Source organism: Eschrichtius robustus, chromosome 10 (assembly GCF_028021215.1).
Source record: "Eschrichtius robustus isolate mEscRob2 chromosome 10, mEscRob2.pri, whole genome shotgun sequence".
NCBI lineage: Eukaryota > Metazoa > Chordata > Mammalia > Artiodactyla > Eschrichtiidae > Eschrichtius > Eschrichtius robustus.
The window spans coordinates 81,024,545-81,039,130 of record NC_090833.1 but is presented as its reverse complement, the minus strand read 5'-3'; the positions used below and the strand labels follow the sequence as shown (position 1 = coordinate 81,039,130).

The window sequence follows — 14,586 nt, the reverse complement described above, 5'->3', positions numbered from 1 at the left end:
AGGAAGTCATTCCTGAAGTCTGACTGCAGAATCTCCTGCTGCGGGCTGTCCTCTCCTCTCGATCCTTCCCCTGAGACTTCTCTCCCTTAGGGCCAGCAGTGGGTGGCTGCCCTGTAATTAGCACCCAGACTGGGCTTGGATGAGGGGAGAGTATACTGGGGCTCATACATACCCGTCACCTTTCTGGAACACCAGATGCAGAGCCTTCCACCACCTGTCCTCCCACGGCCACCTTCAGACCGCAGGCCTCTCAGAGAGCAGTTGTCCTGGGCCCCACCCAGGTTCAGGTTCCTGTCTATGCAATTCTGACTGCCTTCAACTTCAGCTTCTTGCCTACCTGCCCTGTCCATTCTGCCTCCTAAATCCCAAATCCAAACCCTCTCATCATGTTGTACCAGGTCCCTTTGTCTCCAGACTCCTCAACAGATCCCCACCTCCTATCTCTGGCTTTTATAAATACTGAACCCAGACCCACAGCCAAGCCCAGACAGGGGTACACACAGATATGCACACAGAACCCCAGGGTCGCCCACATGTACACACAGACCTCCATGGGTACATGCATACACAGAGCCAAGAACGCACATGGATGCACACGACATTCGTACAGGAGGAAACGTGACTCATTAACGAGGCAGCTTCTGGAATGAACCTTTCCTTCTACATTGACTGTAATACAGTTTTCAAAGCCTGAAACATCTGTAATCTTGTCTGATTCTTTCAGGGGCCCTGGGTGTGTGTGTGTTGGGGGGACTCCACCTGAAACCTGCAGGAGACTGATGAGGAAACTGAAACTGAGGGGCAGGGAAAGGGAGCTGGCTCGGCCACCTGACTGGTCAGTGGCCAAGCGAGGCTTGGAGCTGAGCTTCTGGGTCTACAGGAGGGCTCTGCCCCCATCAGCCCAGCCCCTGTGGCTCTGGGCTCTTCCTCAGCACAGGGCCTAGGCCTCCCGTCCCATTCCTCTGCCTCCTCTCTGTGACCCTCTGCTGTCCTCAAAGGGTGCCGAGGGCAACTCAGGGTGACACCAGAAGGTGAACACAGAGTCCCCGGGATATGGGTCAAAAGGTAGATTTTCTCAAGTTCCAGCGGGACATCTGGCCGGAGGTGCCCCGAGGTGTGGTTTGTGTTCACAGGCTCTCCTCCATCTCGTCTGCCTGGAGACAGGGGGTGACTGTTGGTGCGGCAGGAGGAACTGCTTGCCCACCCCCCAGTCTGGGGACGCTCATAAGAGGGTGATTCATCTCTGCTCTCCACTCCCCGTTCCTGTCCAGAGCCAGCCCCCGACTCTCAAGGCCCAGAAACAGGAATAGCATCCAGCAGTGGCCTAAGAGTGGGGCACACTCTAGACAGGGTGCTGAAGCATGGAGGGACCTGTGGCTCCCTGGCTTCCCTGCCCTCTTCACATCTCCTCCATATCCGCATGGCATTTGAATCCAGCTCAACACTTAACAGGGAGGCTTCCCTGATGGCGCAGTGGTTAAGAATCAGCCTGCCACTGCAGGGGACATGGGTTTGAGCCCTGGTCCGGGAAGATCCCACATGCCGCGGAGCAACTAAGCCCGTGCGCCACAACTACTGAGACTGCGCGCCACAGCTACGGAAGTCTGCGCGCCTAGAGCCTGTGCTCCACAACAAGAGAAGCCACTGCAGTGAGAAGCCCAAGCACTGTAACGAAGAGTAGCCCCCGCTCACCACAACTAGAGAAGGCCCGCACACAGCAACAAAGACCCAACGCAGCCAAAAATAATAAATAAATAAAATAAATACATTTATTAAAAAAAACCAAACACTTAATAGCAAGTGACTTCTATCCAACTGTTAGTTTTATCATCTGTGAAAGGGTAAAGTATACACCCACTTCTGGGGGTTGTTTCACAAATGGGAGGAAGTACATTTTAAAAAAATAAATTTATTTTTATTTTATTTACTTATTTTTTAATATAAATTTATTTATTTATTTATTTTTGGCTGCCTGCCTTGGGTCTTTGTTGCTGCACGTGGGCTTTCTCCAGTTGCAGCGAGCGGGGGCTACTCTTTGTTGTGGTGTGCGGGCTCCTTCTCATTGCGGTGGCTTCTCTTGCTGCGGAGCACAGGATCTAGGCACACAGGCTTCAGTAGCTGTGGCACACGGGCTCAGTAGTTGCGGCTCGCAGGCTATAGAGCGCAGGCTCAGTAGTTGTGGCGCACGGGCTTAGTTGTTCCGTGGCATATGGGATCTTCCCGGACCAGGGCTCGAACCCATGTCCCCTGCATTGGCAGGCGGATTCTTAACCACTGTGCCACCAGGGAAGCCCCAGGAAGTACTTTCTAAACTTGAAAAATGGGGACTCCCCTTGTGGCACAGTGGTTAAGAATCTGCCTGCCAATGCAGGGGACGTGGGTTCGAGCCCTGGTCCGGGAAGATCCCATATGCCACGGAACAACTAAGCCCGTGCGCCACAACTACTGAGCCTGTGCTCTAGAGCCTGCGAGCCGCAACTACTGAAGCCCATGCACCTAGAGCCCGTGCTCCGCAACAAGAGAAGTCACTGCAATGAGAAGCCCGTGCACAGCAACGAAGACCCAATGCAGCCCAAAATAAATAAATAAATAAATAATATTTTAAATAAATAAATAAACTTGAAAAATGTATGTATGTCTGTTTTGGTCAGCCCCTCCCCCATCCCACTCCAATGCTCGGGAAGAGGTTAGGGGTTCAGGGAGGCCAGGGGGACTGTAGTATGACTTGTTTTCTATGTCTACACTCTTCTCCACTCCACTTGCTGACAGCAAGGCCCATGTCTCCTCCTCTGCTGGTTCAAGCTGCTCGCATTCAGGCAAAAAGAGTTTGGGGGGCAGGAAATGAAGGGCGTGCCACCACTACCCCTTACAGGGCCCCAGCCAGTCCCTCTGGTCCAACAGGCTGGCACTTGCGTCTTCAGCCCTTCCCTTGCCTGGGAACCCACTCCCCCAGCTCTGACCTCAAGGAGTCACGGCCTCCCACGGGGTGGATCGGCTGTCAGTCCCCTTCCTGGCTCAGCCCTCCTGCCCTCAGCCCTCCTGCACAGGTGAGACACAGACCTTGCTCAAGATGCGTTGGGAGGAGGTAGGGCCTCCACTTGTGCCTCGTCCTGGAGCTCCCAGGCAGGCAGGCTGGCTTCCAGCCCGTACTAAGGCTTTCCTTCCCGAAGCACAGGAGGGAGCCCAGATGGCGCTGGGTAAGCCGCGTGACTCAGGGTCAGGGTTTGCCTCACCAAGCTCAGGCTCTTCCTGTGAAGCCGAGCTTCCTTCTATCTTTTGCTCCAGGGGGCGCCATTCACACTGACTACAATGAGAATGAGCCCCCTCACGCCAACACCTGCATCCAGTTGTGCAATGAGGTCCTGCTTCAGCCCCCCAAACTCAGGCCAGCCAGCCCAGCGCTTCTGGACAAGCATCCTCAGGCCCTGACCCTCTTATTCCCAGATGACCCGAGGAGGGCTGACAGGAATAAGGGACCCTTGGAAAGCATTGCCTCCTTCCCCCTCCTCCAGGCAGGGTCCTCTCAGGCCCACTAAGAAGCATGAAGCCCTACCCATAATTCCTCAGCTCCAACCCTAACCCATCCCAATATGCATGGTGTGTACATGTATGAACATGTGTGTACACACTAGTTATAGATAAGAACCAGTTTGGTGGGAGTATATGGGGTCATGGTCTTGAAGGTTGGACCTTGATTTGGGGTGAGGGGCCATTGGGAACTGGCTCTCGTTCCACTTGCCAAGCCGTGTGCCTCAGCATGGTGCTGCAGCCACTGGGGAAGTGGGAGGTCGCAAAGATGCTCTATGGTGAGCTGCAGCCCCAGGATTATAGGTGAGCACGTACACACATGTGCACATGTGTGAGTACATGTAAATGCACATGTGTAAATAGATGCTACTTACAAGATACACAGATCCACAGTTATGTGTGTGACCTGCCCCCTCAGGGTGCAACCCATGTGAACACCTATGTGAACTGAGTGCAAACACATGTGTATATGGGGCGGGGGGGGGAGGTGTGTGCTCTGCATGCTGATGGTGGAGCTGCCCCGTTTTTCTCCGGTTTCCAGGCCAGGCTCGGCTGCTGGCAGGCCCAGGACCGGCAGGAGTGAGGATGGGGTTCTGTGGGCTGGGGTTCCCTACTTTCTTTCAGTGTTGAGGAACCACTTTGCCACTTCCTGCCCTGTGCAGCCCCACCTGGGGCAGTGAGGGGCTGAGAAGCATACCAGGGAGTGGGGAGAAGAGAGTGAAGCCTTGTGGGGGGCTTTCCCCCTTTCCCACAGTCTGGGCTCTGGCACCAGGAGTCTAGGGTTTTGTCCTGAGTCACAGATGGGCAGTGGGGCCTCCGGCAGGCACTCAGTGATGGCTCCCTGATTTACCCTGGGCCCTCCCAGCCCATGGGGTTCAGGGGGTACGGTGCTTCTTCTTGGGCCAAGGGTCACGGGGGACCTCTTGTGTGGGGATTACATATATATGTGAGCCTATGGCTACGCTCTCATGGGCAATGGGATCCCAGGAGCACGTGAACAAAGCTCAGGGTCTATAGGCAAGTATGGCTGCCAGCCTCGGGGGGTAGTGTGTGTGCGTGCACACCTGCATGTGCACCTGTGAATCTACCTATGTGTGTTGCCAAACACTCTTTGGGCATGAGTCGCCTCTGGAGCCCTCATTTGTGACAGCCATTCCTCAAGGGACAAGTCCCCTGGGCCCTTAGCCCACCTGGATTACGTCCCTTTGGAAAATATGCTCTTCCCTGGCAAAGCTGCCTTTAGATACTGGGGTGAGGGCATATTTGCTCCCAGTCCTGTGGGAGTAAGGCCCAGGCTACCAGACCTCAGTTTCCCAATTATCAGATGCAGCATAGGGAACAGGGTTGCCCCATGCCTCCCCTCAGATGGGACTGACACACCCACAGTTCAGCCAGCTTAATCTCTTAAAGGGACAGACTTGTCCCTGGCCAGGGATCAGCCAGAGTGGGAGAGGAGAGGTGGTCCAGGGGTTAAGACTCCGCCCTCCCAATGCAGGGGGCCCGGGGTTTGATCCCCAGTCAGGGAACTAGATCCCACGTGTGCAGCCAAATAAATAAATATTAAAAACCAAAAAACAAACCGGCTGGAACTCACCTTGCTGGCAAGCATGTGGCCTGTGGCATGCCAGGACAACTGCAGCTCAGCCTCTGGAGCCATGTGCAAGATGCACACAGGTACAAGTGTGACAGCTCTGTTAACCCAGCCATGTTCAACAGGCATGAGCAAAGCCATGAAAAATGCCCAGAAAGTGTGATCAGGCATATAGGACAGATGTCATGTGTGGACACAGCTGAGAACGGAGCGGGTCAAGACATGCAACATGTGACATGTACTAATTGCACAAGAAGCAAGGGCCGGTGTACTCTGGCTGGAACTCAGCACCTGTGTTCCTGAGTCCACCTGGGTCTGGACTCTGAGAGGGTCTCTTCTCCCTTGGGGCCCACAGCCTCCTCCCTCCAGGCCCCTGACTGAGGACACGCCAGGTCCAGCCATCGTGTAGAGCTGGGGCTGGTTCCTTTCCTTTCTCTCTTTAAAAAAAAAAAAAAATTTTTTTGATTAGCTGATTTTTATTGGAGTATAGTTGCTTTACAATGCTGTATTAGCTTCTACTGCACAGCAAAATGAATCAGCCATACCTATACATATATCCCCTCCCTTTTGGATTTCCCTCCCACTTAGGACACCACAGTGCATTAAGCAGAGTTTCTTTCCTTTCTGACATGTCTCCTCTCCCCTCCACCGTGGTGAGGATGGCCGCGAGGCTCACCGCGAGTGGTCCAATGAGGTCTCTTTGGCGGCTCCTTTTCCCCCCTTGAGCCCCCGTCCTGCACGTGCCTACACCCCACCATCGGCTCTCAGACTCCACAATCCCGCAGTCTGGTCTCAGCCCCCAGACACCTCCTCCCCGGGCCAACACCAGCCCTAAAGTCTCCTCACACCACACACCCCTACCTTCCTTATCAGCGTCCCCCCAACCCAGCGTCCCCTCCAGCCTCCCTAGGCGAGCAGTGCGGGGTGGCCGCCCACTCCCGAGGCCAGCACCCGGCTCGGCGGGCGGCGTTGCCGGCGGGCGGGGCGCGTGCCTCCGGCTCCTATAAAGGGCGCCACTCGGCGCTGACGGCCACTGCTGCTGCGTCCGCCGCCCGCCCGCCCGCCAGCACCGCCGCCTGCCCCAGCCATGGGTCGACAGAAGGAGCTGGTGTCCCGCTGCGGGGAGATGTTCCACATCCGCTACCCGCTGCTTCGCCAGGCGCTGGCTGAGTGCCTGGGGACCCTCATCCTCGTGGTGAGTGGAGAGAGAAGCCTCTCTCCAGCCCCGCACTCCCCAGTGCCTCTGTTCACCGGAGGGTCTGTGTTTTTTAAGACAGCCTTGACCCCTCTCCCAGCTCTGATCCCTCGCCCCCAACTTGACCCCTTCCGGAGCACTCTTCGCCCATAGCGCTAACCCCCTCAGTGACTGACAGCTCCGACTCTTGCCAGAATGACAGCTGTTATGCCCCAGTGACAGCTCTGATCCTTTACCCTCTCACCAGTGACCCAGCCCACAGGCTGGGGACAGCAGTCACCTGTGCAGTCTGGGACCTCCAGCCCTTTCTGGCTTCCACAGCTCCCCAGGTTCCTAGAGTCCCAGCCCTGAGAGGCAGTGGAGGCAGTGGCAAATGGTCCCCTCTTGGGTTATTTGGGTCTTGGATGCCTGGCCCCTAATGAATAACTAAGCCTCAGAAAGTCCAAAAGTTGCCCTGCTGTAAGGACAGTTTGCCACAGGTTGGGGCAGAGGGCGGAGGCTACACAGCAAACAGCAAGTGGGAAGGAAGGAGGATCCTGAAGATAGGAGGCTGTGGAAGGCAGCTGTGCCCCAGGCACAAAGGACGTGGTGTCACTAAAGTTCCTCCCCTAGTGCTGAGCAACTCCCAGACAGATGCTGTCAGCTTCCATGCAGAAGCACTCTGAGTTACTCCCCGGGGCCTGAGTTACTGTACAGGTTCTCTGAGGGGGACGCTTCCCTGCCTGGGTTACTCCCCAGTCCCAGTTATTCCCTGGCTATGCCAGTTTGGGTCTGGGTTGTTCCTGGGTGACTCTGCACTTCTTGGGTGTGGCAGACACACCAGTTATGGGCTCCATTTCCTGTCCCAGTTACTCTCAGATTTTCGGCCACTCTTGTGGTTACACCTGTTTCCTTCTGGGTTACGTCTGGGTTCATTTGCTCCGTTGCAGGGGATGGGGTACTCCGTGTCCCAGTTCCAGCCCTAGGTAACATAGACCAGCCGGCCCCCTGAGGACTAGCAAGATTAACTAGGGGCAAGTAGGGCTGGATGGCCCACCCCAAATGGGTGGTGGTGGTGGAGCAGATTCTACAGGGAGAGGAAAGCTGGACTCACCTCTGGCTTCCAGGAACAGGAAGCAGGGAAGCCAGCTCCTGCCCCCGAGCCTTGTGTCCCCCCGTCCCTGTCTGATTTTTAGTGCAGCCCCCTGTTTGAGAGCAGCCAGGACAAAGCAAGTTGTCTTCCCTTCACAGAGGGGCCTCCCTATCTCCTCCCTAGTCTCAGTTTGCCTTCCCCCAAAGGAGCAGTCAGGCCTCCCGCTGAGCCCCAGGATCATTTGGCTTCTCCCTGACCACAGAAGGAGGGTGTTATGTCTGTGAAGGCTTTCAGGCTCAGGTGGCTGAGAGGCATTTTGTGTCAGTGCCCGAAGAGGAGAGGCCAGACCCGGGAGATGCCCAAGTGGTCGGTGAGGGCTTACCTGCATACCTCTGTGGGTTGGGGACCGAGAGCCTGCAGTGGCAGAATCAAGGCTGGCTTTCGGGCGAGGGAAGCCGCTTTCTCTGAGGCACCTAGTAATGTGAGGAGAGGGAGAAGGAGCCCGGAGGAAGAGGAAGATTAGTCTCAAGGTGGTGGAACTGGCTCTGACAGCTTCTCCCTCCATGGCCTCCTGGGATGGAGCCAGGTTTGGGCCTCAGGCAGGCAAGGAGCTGAGGCCAGGGCCGGCCAAGCCGGGCAGGGTGCCCCAGACCCTCACGTGCCTGTTCCAACACACATACAAACTTACACTCTCTGACCTTTGCTCTCACCTGCCTGCACACCTTTGCCCTGCCTCACTGCTGCTGGCTTCCCCACTATCTCTTGGTCCTCGTGAAGGATGATAATCAAAATGCTTCACCACCCAGTACAGCAGGACACTGACCCTTTAGAAGGGACGAGGGCCCTTAGCGCAGGTTTTGGAAAATTTCTGCTGGATAGGCATACAAACTTTAGTTATGGAGAGGTGGGAGAGGAGAGCTGGGGCAGGGCTGGAGCAGCTTTGGGGGACACTTTGGGGGCTCAGGGCAATGGCTCTTCACAGAGGAGCTAGTACAGAAACATTTTTACATTTGAACAAGGGGAACTGACAAATAGCACATTCTATACTTGCAGGACATCAGGGATTTTAGTCCTCTTGAATCCCCCCCCTCTAATTTCCGGCAGAAAGCTTACAACCAATCTCCCCACTTCCACTGCTCTGGGGGTCCTGGACTACGGCTAGTGAGACTAGACAGATGGCTGTCTTTAGGACCTCCAAATCTGAGTGGGGAACCTGGACCTCGGAGGGCAGGGAGGTCAGGGCGAGTGGAGAGGGGAGGCTCTGGGTCAGGAACAGGTCAAGGAGGCTGAAGATCCTGAGAGGGAGAACAGGGAGAGGCAGGAGCTCTGACACCCCAGATTCAGGAGAAATGGACTCAAAGTAACTTCTGGCTTCCTCCCTTTCTTTGCGCCCTCCCCCCCTCAGCTCTTCTTTGGGGCAGAGAGGGAGGCACTTGCAGGTGGGGGATGAGTGAGAGCCTTCCCACCCCTATGGACCAGGCCTGAAGGGCTGGGGGAGGAACTGCTCAGGTGAGAGTGTCCCCTTCCACCCACTCCTACTGAGAGTCAAGAAAAATCAGTGGAGATGGTTCAGCCATCTTCTGGGCTCGAAGTTGCAAACTTTGCTTCCAGTGCCTTCCATCGGACTCTGTTATTAGTAGAGTTGGGACATTGGGGCTAAGAAGGCATGTCTGCTTCTTCTGCAGGGTATAACTTCAGCAGGAGGAGGAGGGGTTCGATTCCAGGAAAGGGCTTCTCGCCCTCCCGTCCTCCCCATGAAGGCAGGGGGAGGTTGTTGGCTTCATCCCTGCCCTCTGGAGTGAGACTCACTGGTCCTCACCCTCCCTGCTTTGTTCTGTTTCCTGACACAGCTGTTTGGCTGTGGCTCTGTGGCCCAGGTCGTGCTCAGCCGGGGCACCCACGGTGGTTTCCTCACCATCAACCTGGCCTTTGGCTTCGCCGTCACCCTAGGCATCCTTATCGCTGGCCAGGTCTCTGGTAAGGCCTTACCCCACCCTCAGCCATCACCCCTCCACAGCATTCCCACAAGGTGTCCCGCTGGAGAATAGGGTGGGAGTGGAGGTCGTCTCAGAACAGGGCATAGCCAGGCCTTAGCTTTGGGTCCTTGGAAGAGAAGAGTGGTGAAGGAACTTGATACTTGGAAATTTCAACTCTCACCTTGGAATCAGAGATTAGTCGAGTTGGTCTGTTACATAGTCCAACACACCATTCTGTACAAGAAACCCTTCTCTGCATCCCTGCTCACCAGGGCCAGAGAGGGGGAGTATGGGGCGGGGGAGTCCTGGCCTCCCCACTGTGGCAGGCGGGGGCTAATAGGTTCCATCTCCCCTCTGCCCAGGGGCGCACCTGAACCCTGCCGTGACCTTTGCTATGTGCTTCCTGGCGCGTGAGCCCTGGATCAAGCTGCCCATCTACGCCATGGCTCAGACTCTGGGAGCCTTCCTGGGTGCCGGGATCGTTTTTGGGCTGTATTATGGTGAGCCTTCCCACCCTGCCTTCCTCCACTACCCCCTCCCTCTGGCACCAGGCCTTTCGATGACAGATAGCTGGGGCCTGCCCAGGCCCCGGGCTTATGACTCATTCACGCACAGGCCCCAGGAGGGGGTCATGAGGGGAAAGAAATGAGTCGGGCAACAATGGAGTCAGGCCCTCCACCCCTCCACTTTCCCACCCCCGACTCCAGGGTAATAAAGCAGCGATTACACTCACCTGTGACCCTTGGGAGGGTGGGCCCAGCCTGAGAGGGGAGATGGGGCTCAGGCCTCTGCCCTCACCCACTTGGTATCTAATCTGTGACCAGATGCAATCTGGGCCTTCGCCAACAACCAGCTTATAGTTTCGGGCCCCAATGGCACAGCCGGCATCTTTGCCACCTACCCCTCTGGACATTTGGACATGGTCAATGGCTTCTTCGACCAGGTACGGGCTGGGGGTGAGTGAGGGGAACTCGGGGAGGAGGACCAGGCTGCCTCGGGTTGCTCATGGGCTGGCTGGGGGACAGGACTGCTCGTCTAGAGCAGATTCCTAGGAGTCTGCAAATTTAACCAGCAAAAGTCTTAGCACCACTGCTCTGGAGAGCAGAGCACGGGAGATGCCAAGACTCTGAGAGTGGAGGGAAGTTGGACGATGGAAGGAGGGGCCGGAAGGTGGATGGGGGCTCTTCTCACCCTGTTCTCCCCACTCCCCAGTTCATTGGCACAGCCTCCCTCATCGTGTGTGTGCTGGCCATTGTGGACCCCTACAATAACCCTGTCCCGCGTGGCCTGGAGGCCTTCACTGTGGGCCTGGTGGTCCTGGTCATCGGCACCTCCATGGGCTTCAACTCTGGCTACGCCGTCAACCCCGCCCGGGACTTCGGCCCTCGCCTTTTCACAGCCATTGCCGGCTGGGGCTCGGAAGTCTTCACGTGAGTGCAGTCCCCGCCAGCGTGCGCCAGCCCATCTCCCCTCTGCCCTGCCCCACGCGTCCCTGACCACATCTGTCTGCCCCCAGGACCGGCCGCCACTGGTGGTGGGTGCCCATCGTCTCCCCGCTCCTGGGTTCCATTGCGGGTGTCCTCGTGTATCAGCTCATGATCGGCTGCCACCTGGAACCGCCTCCACCCTCCACCGATGAGGAGAATGTGAAGCTGTCCCACGTGAAGCACAAGGGGCAGATATGAATGGGCAGGGGGCCTCCCGCCCACCCCCTCTCATGAGCATCCTTTGACTGTGCAGGGGCTGCTTCCTAGAAGCCCTCTTCATGACCCCGCTCCCAGGCTAAGAAGCTCCTTGTCTACCACCGCCCCTCTAGACAGCCCCCTTCAGGATTTTCCATCCTGAAGGAAATAGGACCCAATAGGACCGCTGGCCACTGCCTGGAAGCTGGTGGCACAGGGAGTAGGGCCAATCTAGTCCTTTGTCTCCCAAAGAGAGAGAATGGGCAGCAGATGTGTGCATGTGCGTGTGTGTGGTTTTCCAGATATTCAGGGCAAAGGACCAAGTGGAAAGGATTCTATCTGTGGGCGTGCGGGGGAGGCCCGGAGGGAGGGACGGTGTCGTGTCCATCTATGAGTGAGGAAAGCACCAGGGGTCTGCATGTTTCAGGGGCTCCGTGTGGAGGAGGGTCCAGGTACATGTGTTTCTTAGTATGTGTGTGTCTGCTGTTTTTTCTACATAAGGGGCTTCTATAGGCTTTGGGAGAGGTAGGGTGGGAATATGAGTAGGGCTAGGAGGAGGGGACCACAGCCCAGATGAGGAGCTCTGGCTATTCACACATAAGTAGGAGCAGAGTGATGCGTTTCTGTCACAATGGAGGCATGAGGCGGGTGGGGTGAAGTCCAGGTCATAAGTTTCACATTTGCTCTTTAAAAAAAGAAAAAAAGAAGTGTATATATATATATGTGTGTGTGTGTGTGTGTGTGTGTGTGTGTGTATACATATATATATAAAAGATGTTACAGTTTTAGGGATGGGGGTTGGGAGACTAAATAGGCTCTTCCTTTCTTTTTTTTTTTTTCTTCACTCCTTTAATCCTCAACGCATGTACTCTTTTTCCTTTTATAAAAAAAATAATAAAACATATGCCAATTGTGTAAATATCTCTCTGCTTGCTCTGCTGTTTTTCTGGCACCAGCTAAAGAGCTTCGCTGAGTTTGGCCACAGATAGCCAGAGCACCCTGAGGGTAGTACTCAAACCTGCCCTAGGGGGTGGGGTCAGTCACACAGAGAGGTCAGAGAGCTCCTTCAGCTCAGCTTGAACTCGGCGTCCCACACTTTTCCCCAAGCTTCCATCTTCCTGGGAGCCCCCAGTACAATGAATCACATCTTCCCAACCCCTGCACCCACCCACTACCCCAGGAAGGCAGGCTGAAGCCTGGCCTAGGGAAGAACTTTCTCCCAGGCAGAGCTGCCCAAAGGACAGGACTGCTACCCAAGAAATAGTGAGCTCCCTGTTGCTGGAAGAGACCAATCAGACCGGGAACCTGTTATTGCCTTCTACACCTCGCAGCTGTTTGGGCTCTATCACCTTCAACTAGACCTTGGCCACGGCCCCCTGAGCAGCCTCTCTGACTCCAGTTTGCCCCAGTCAGTCCACACAGCAACCAGAGGGATCTTTCTGAAAACCCCTGCTGAAAGTGTGCCTCTTTCTATGGCTCTCCCCGCTACCCAGAGACAATTCAAATCCCTCCATCCTGCAGTCAGGCCCTCCAGGACCTGGCCCTGGTCCCTACACCTCCCCTCGCAGTGCTCCATCCACACCAGAATACTTTGTGTGCTCCTGTGCCTTCCTACCTCACTGCCCACTCACTGAAATCCTCCTGATCTGCTCCATCACCTCCTCCAGGAAGTCATCCCTGCCCTTACCCATTCTTTCACCATCTCTACAGTCAGTTGTCTGAACCCAGAGACCACAGCTGCATTCATTCGTGCCTCCTGTGCTTCAGTTCTTCAGTTCTTCAGTCTGAGGCACCCCTGTGTCCTTTAAGGCTGGGATCTGGGATTGGACTGACTCTGGTGCCCTGACTGAAGCCTGGGAAGCTCTGTTGGGAGATCACGTGCCCCTTCCCACCTCCTTCTCCTTCCTTACCGAATCCTCCTCAAATTTCACTGGGAATAAAAGGGAAGGCGGCCCCAACCCAAGCTCTCCTGCAGAGTTAACCACGTTGGGATGCCTGGGTCTGGAGGAGAACTGTGGTTTTTAGAGGATAAGCCAACTCTTGCTCCCCAGAGACGATGGCCCAGAGGGGGTGGGTGGTAAATGCATGGTCGCACAGCCTGGACCCTGGGCGGGTGGGGCTGGGGGAAGGCAGTTCCATCTCAGGTCTCCACCCACTCGTCCCCAGCTCCCAAGAGGCGTGTCTGGAATGTTGAAGGGACCTGAGCCAGAGGGAGTGTCCCCTTCTCAGGCCCTGGGGGGAGAAAGGGCAAACCAAGGGAGGAGAATGCGTGCTTCAGAGTTTCACTGCAGCCACACCTGTCCCGCTTTGGGTACCCTCACTCTGCTATCCTCCCCAGCATGCCCCATGCCCTTTGTCTTCTCTTACTCTCAAATCCTGCAGTTGACCCTGACCAGTCAGCCCAGGGGGTGGTGGGAGGGCTTCTGGCCCAGTGGTGAACAAGTAGTAAGACCTGGATTCCAAGCCCAGCTTGGCCTCTCTCTAGCTGTGTGATACTGGGGTGGTCATTTTCTTTCCCTGAACCTCAGTTTCCTCATCTGTGAATTGGGAAACATTGAGAGGAGGAGGTAATGGAAGATAATAGTCAATAAATGTCAAAAAAATGATTTTTTTCTGCAGAACAGGGGAGGGGGGATGGTGGCGGTGGAGAGATCTGAAGGCTGTTTTTTAAAGGTCATTGAATTTAATATCCTCTTCCGCCTCAGATTCCTTCCACGAATCTGAAGTTCCTGAGAGGGGGGAGGAAGAACGGCGTGATGGCTTGCCGTGCCCTAACTTGAGGAGGGTTTTGGGAGGAATAGAAGGGAGACACAAGAGGGGCCCACCACGGGTGTAGAGAGCAGAGGAGCATGCAGCCTAGGGAACACGATGGATGGAAGGTCAGACCAAGTGAGGAAGAGGAAGGCCTGGCCGCCCAGTGACAGAAGCCAAGTAGCAGCATGACCCCTGGGGGCAGGAGCGAGTCTTCCCACCTCCCCTACTCCCTTCTAAGATATGCCTCCTACCAGCAGTTCTGTCTGATAGCAAGTTCTAGAAAGAAACCTCTTCATCTCCTTCAGGAAAGTAGCTTAATCCGTTTTCCAGGGTGGACTTAGAGAGAGAATCAAGATCCCACATCTCATCTCTGTCCCTTCTTCCTGAGCTAGTCCTCTCCACAGCTATCTTTGGAGGAGCTCATGGTTCCTTAAAGCTCTGACTTGCTTGCATTGAAATCCACCTCCCTGAAACCTGAGCTTGGTTTCCATTTCCTTGTGTGCCTGCTTGTGTGTGCGCACATGCAGCTGTGCACCTCTCAGTGCTGCTGGGTGAAACTATCTTTCTCTCAGTCTGTCTGGTATGGCTCTGGGTCTGTGCCCCTGGCTGACCATGTCTCTGTCTCTTTCTGTGTCTCTGTCCCTGCCTGACTCTTTGTGTCTGGGTCTTTCTATGTGTACTTCTAAGTGAACATCTCATGTAACTAAGTACCTAAGAGAGACTGAGTGACCAGTCCCGCTCATCTTACCCCAGGGCATACTTCCTCCTTAATTCCTGGTAATGAGCTC

At 55.5% G+C, this 14,586-nt stretch overlaps 1 protein-coding gene across 1 annotated transcript; it reads left to right on the top strand.

The window, feature by feature from the left end:
- Positions 1–6,186: 6,186 nt before the first annotated feature.
- AQP3 (aquaporin 3 (Gill blood group)) lies at positions 6,187–11,963 on the top strand. Its single transcript, XM_068553407.1, has 6 exons — positions 6,187–6,314; positions 9,237–9,363; positions 9,725–9,862; positions 10,187–10,305; positions 10,575–10,792; positions 10,879–11,963. Exons 1-6 carry the CDS (start codon positions 6,207–6,209, stop codon positions 11,045–11,047), a joined length of 879 nt encoding a protein of 292 aa, XP_068409508.1. The 5' UTR covers positions 6,187–6,206; the 3' UTR covers positions 11,048–11,963.
- The last annotated feature ends 2,623 nt before the right edge of the window (positions 11,964–14,586 follow it).

What these genes read in the sequence shown, in the direction of transcription:
- AQP3 (XM_068553407.1), top strand. Translation starts at nt 6,207, where the DNA reads ATGGGTCGACAGAAGGAGCTGGTGTCCCGCTGCGGGGAGATGTTCCAC. An exon ending in TATCGCTGGCCAGGTCTCTG is followed by an intron (nt 9,364 to 9,724) that starts GTAAGGCCTTAC and finishes CCCTCTGCCCAG; the next exon opens with GGGCGCACCTGAACCCTGCC. An exon ending in TCAATGGCTTCTTCGACCAG is followed by an intron (nt 10,306 to 10,574) that starts GTACGGGCTGGG and finishes CCCACTCCCCAG; the next exon opens with TTCATTGGCACAGCCTCCCT.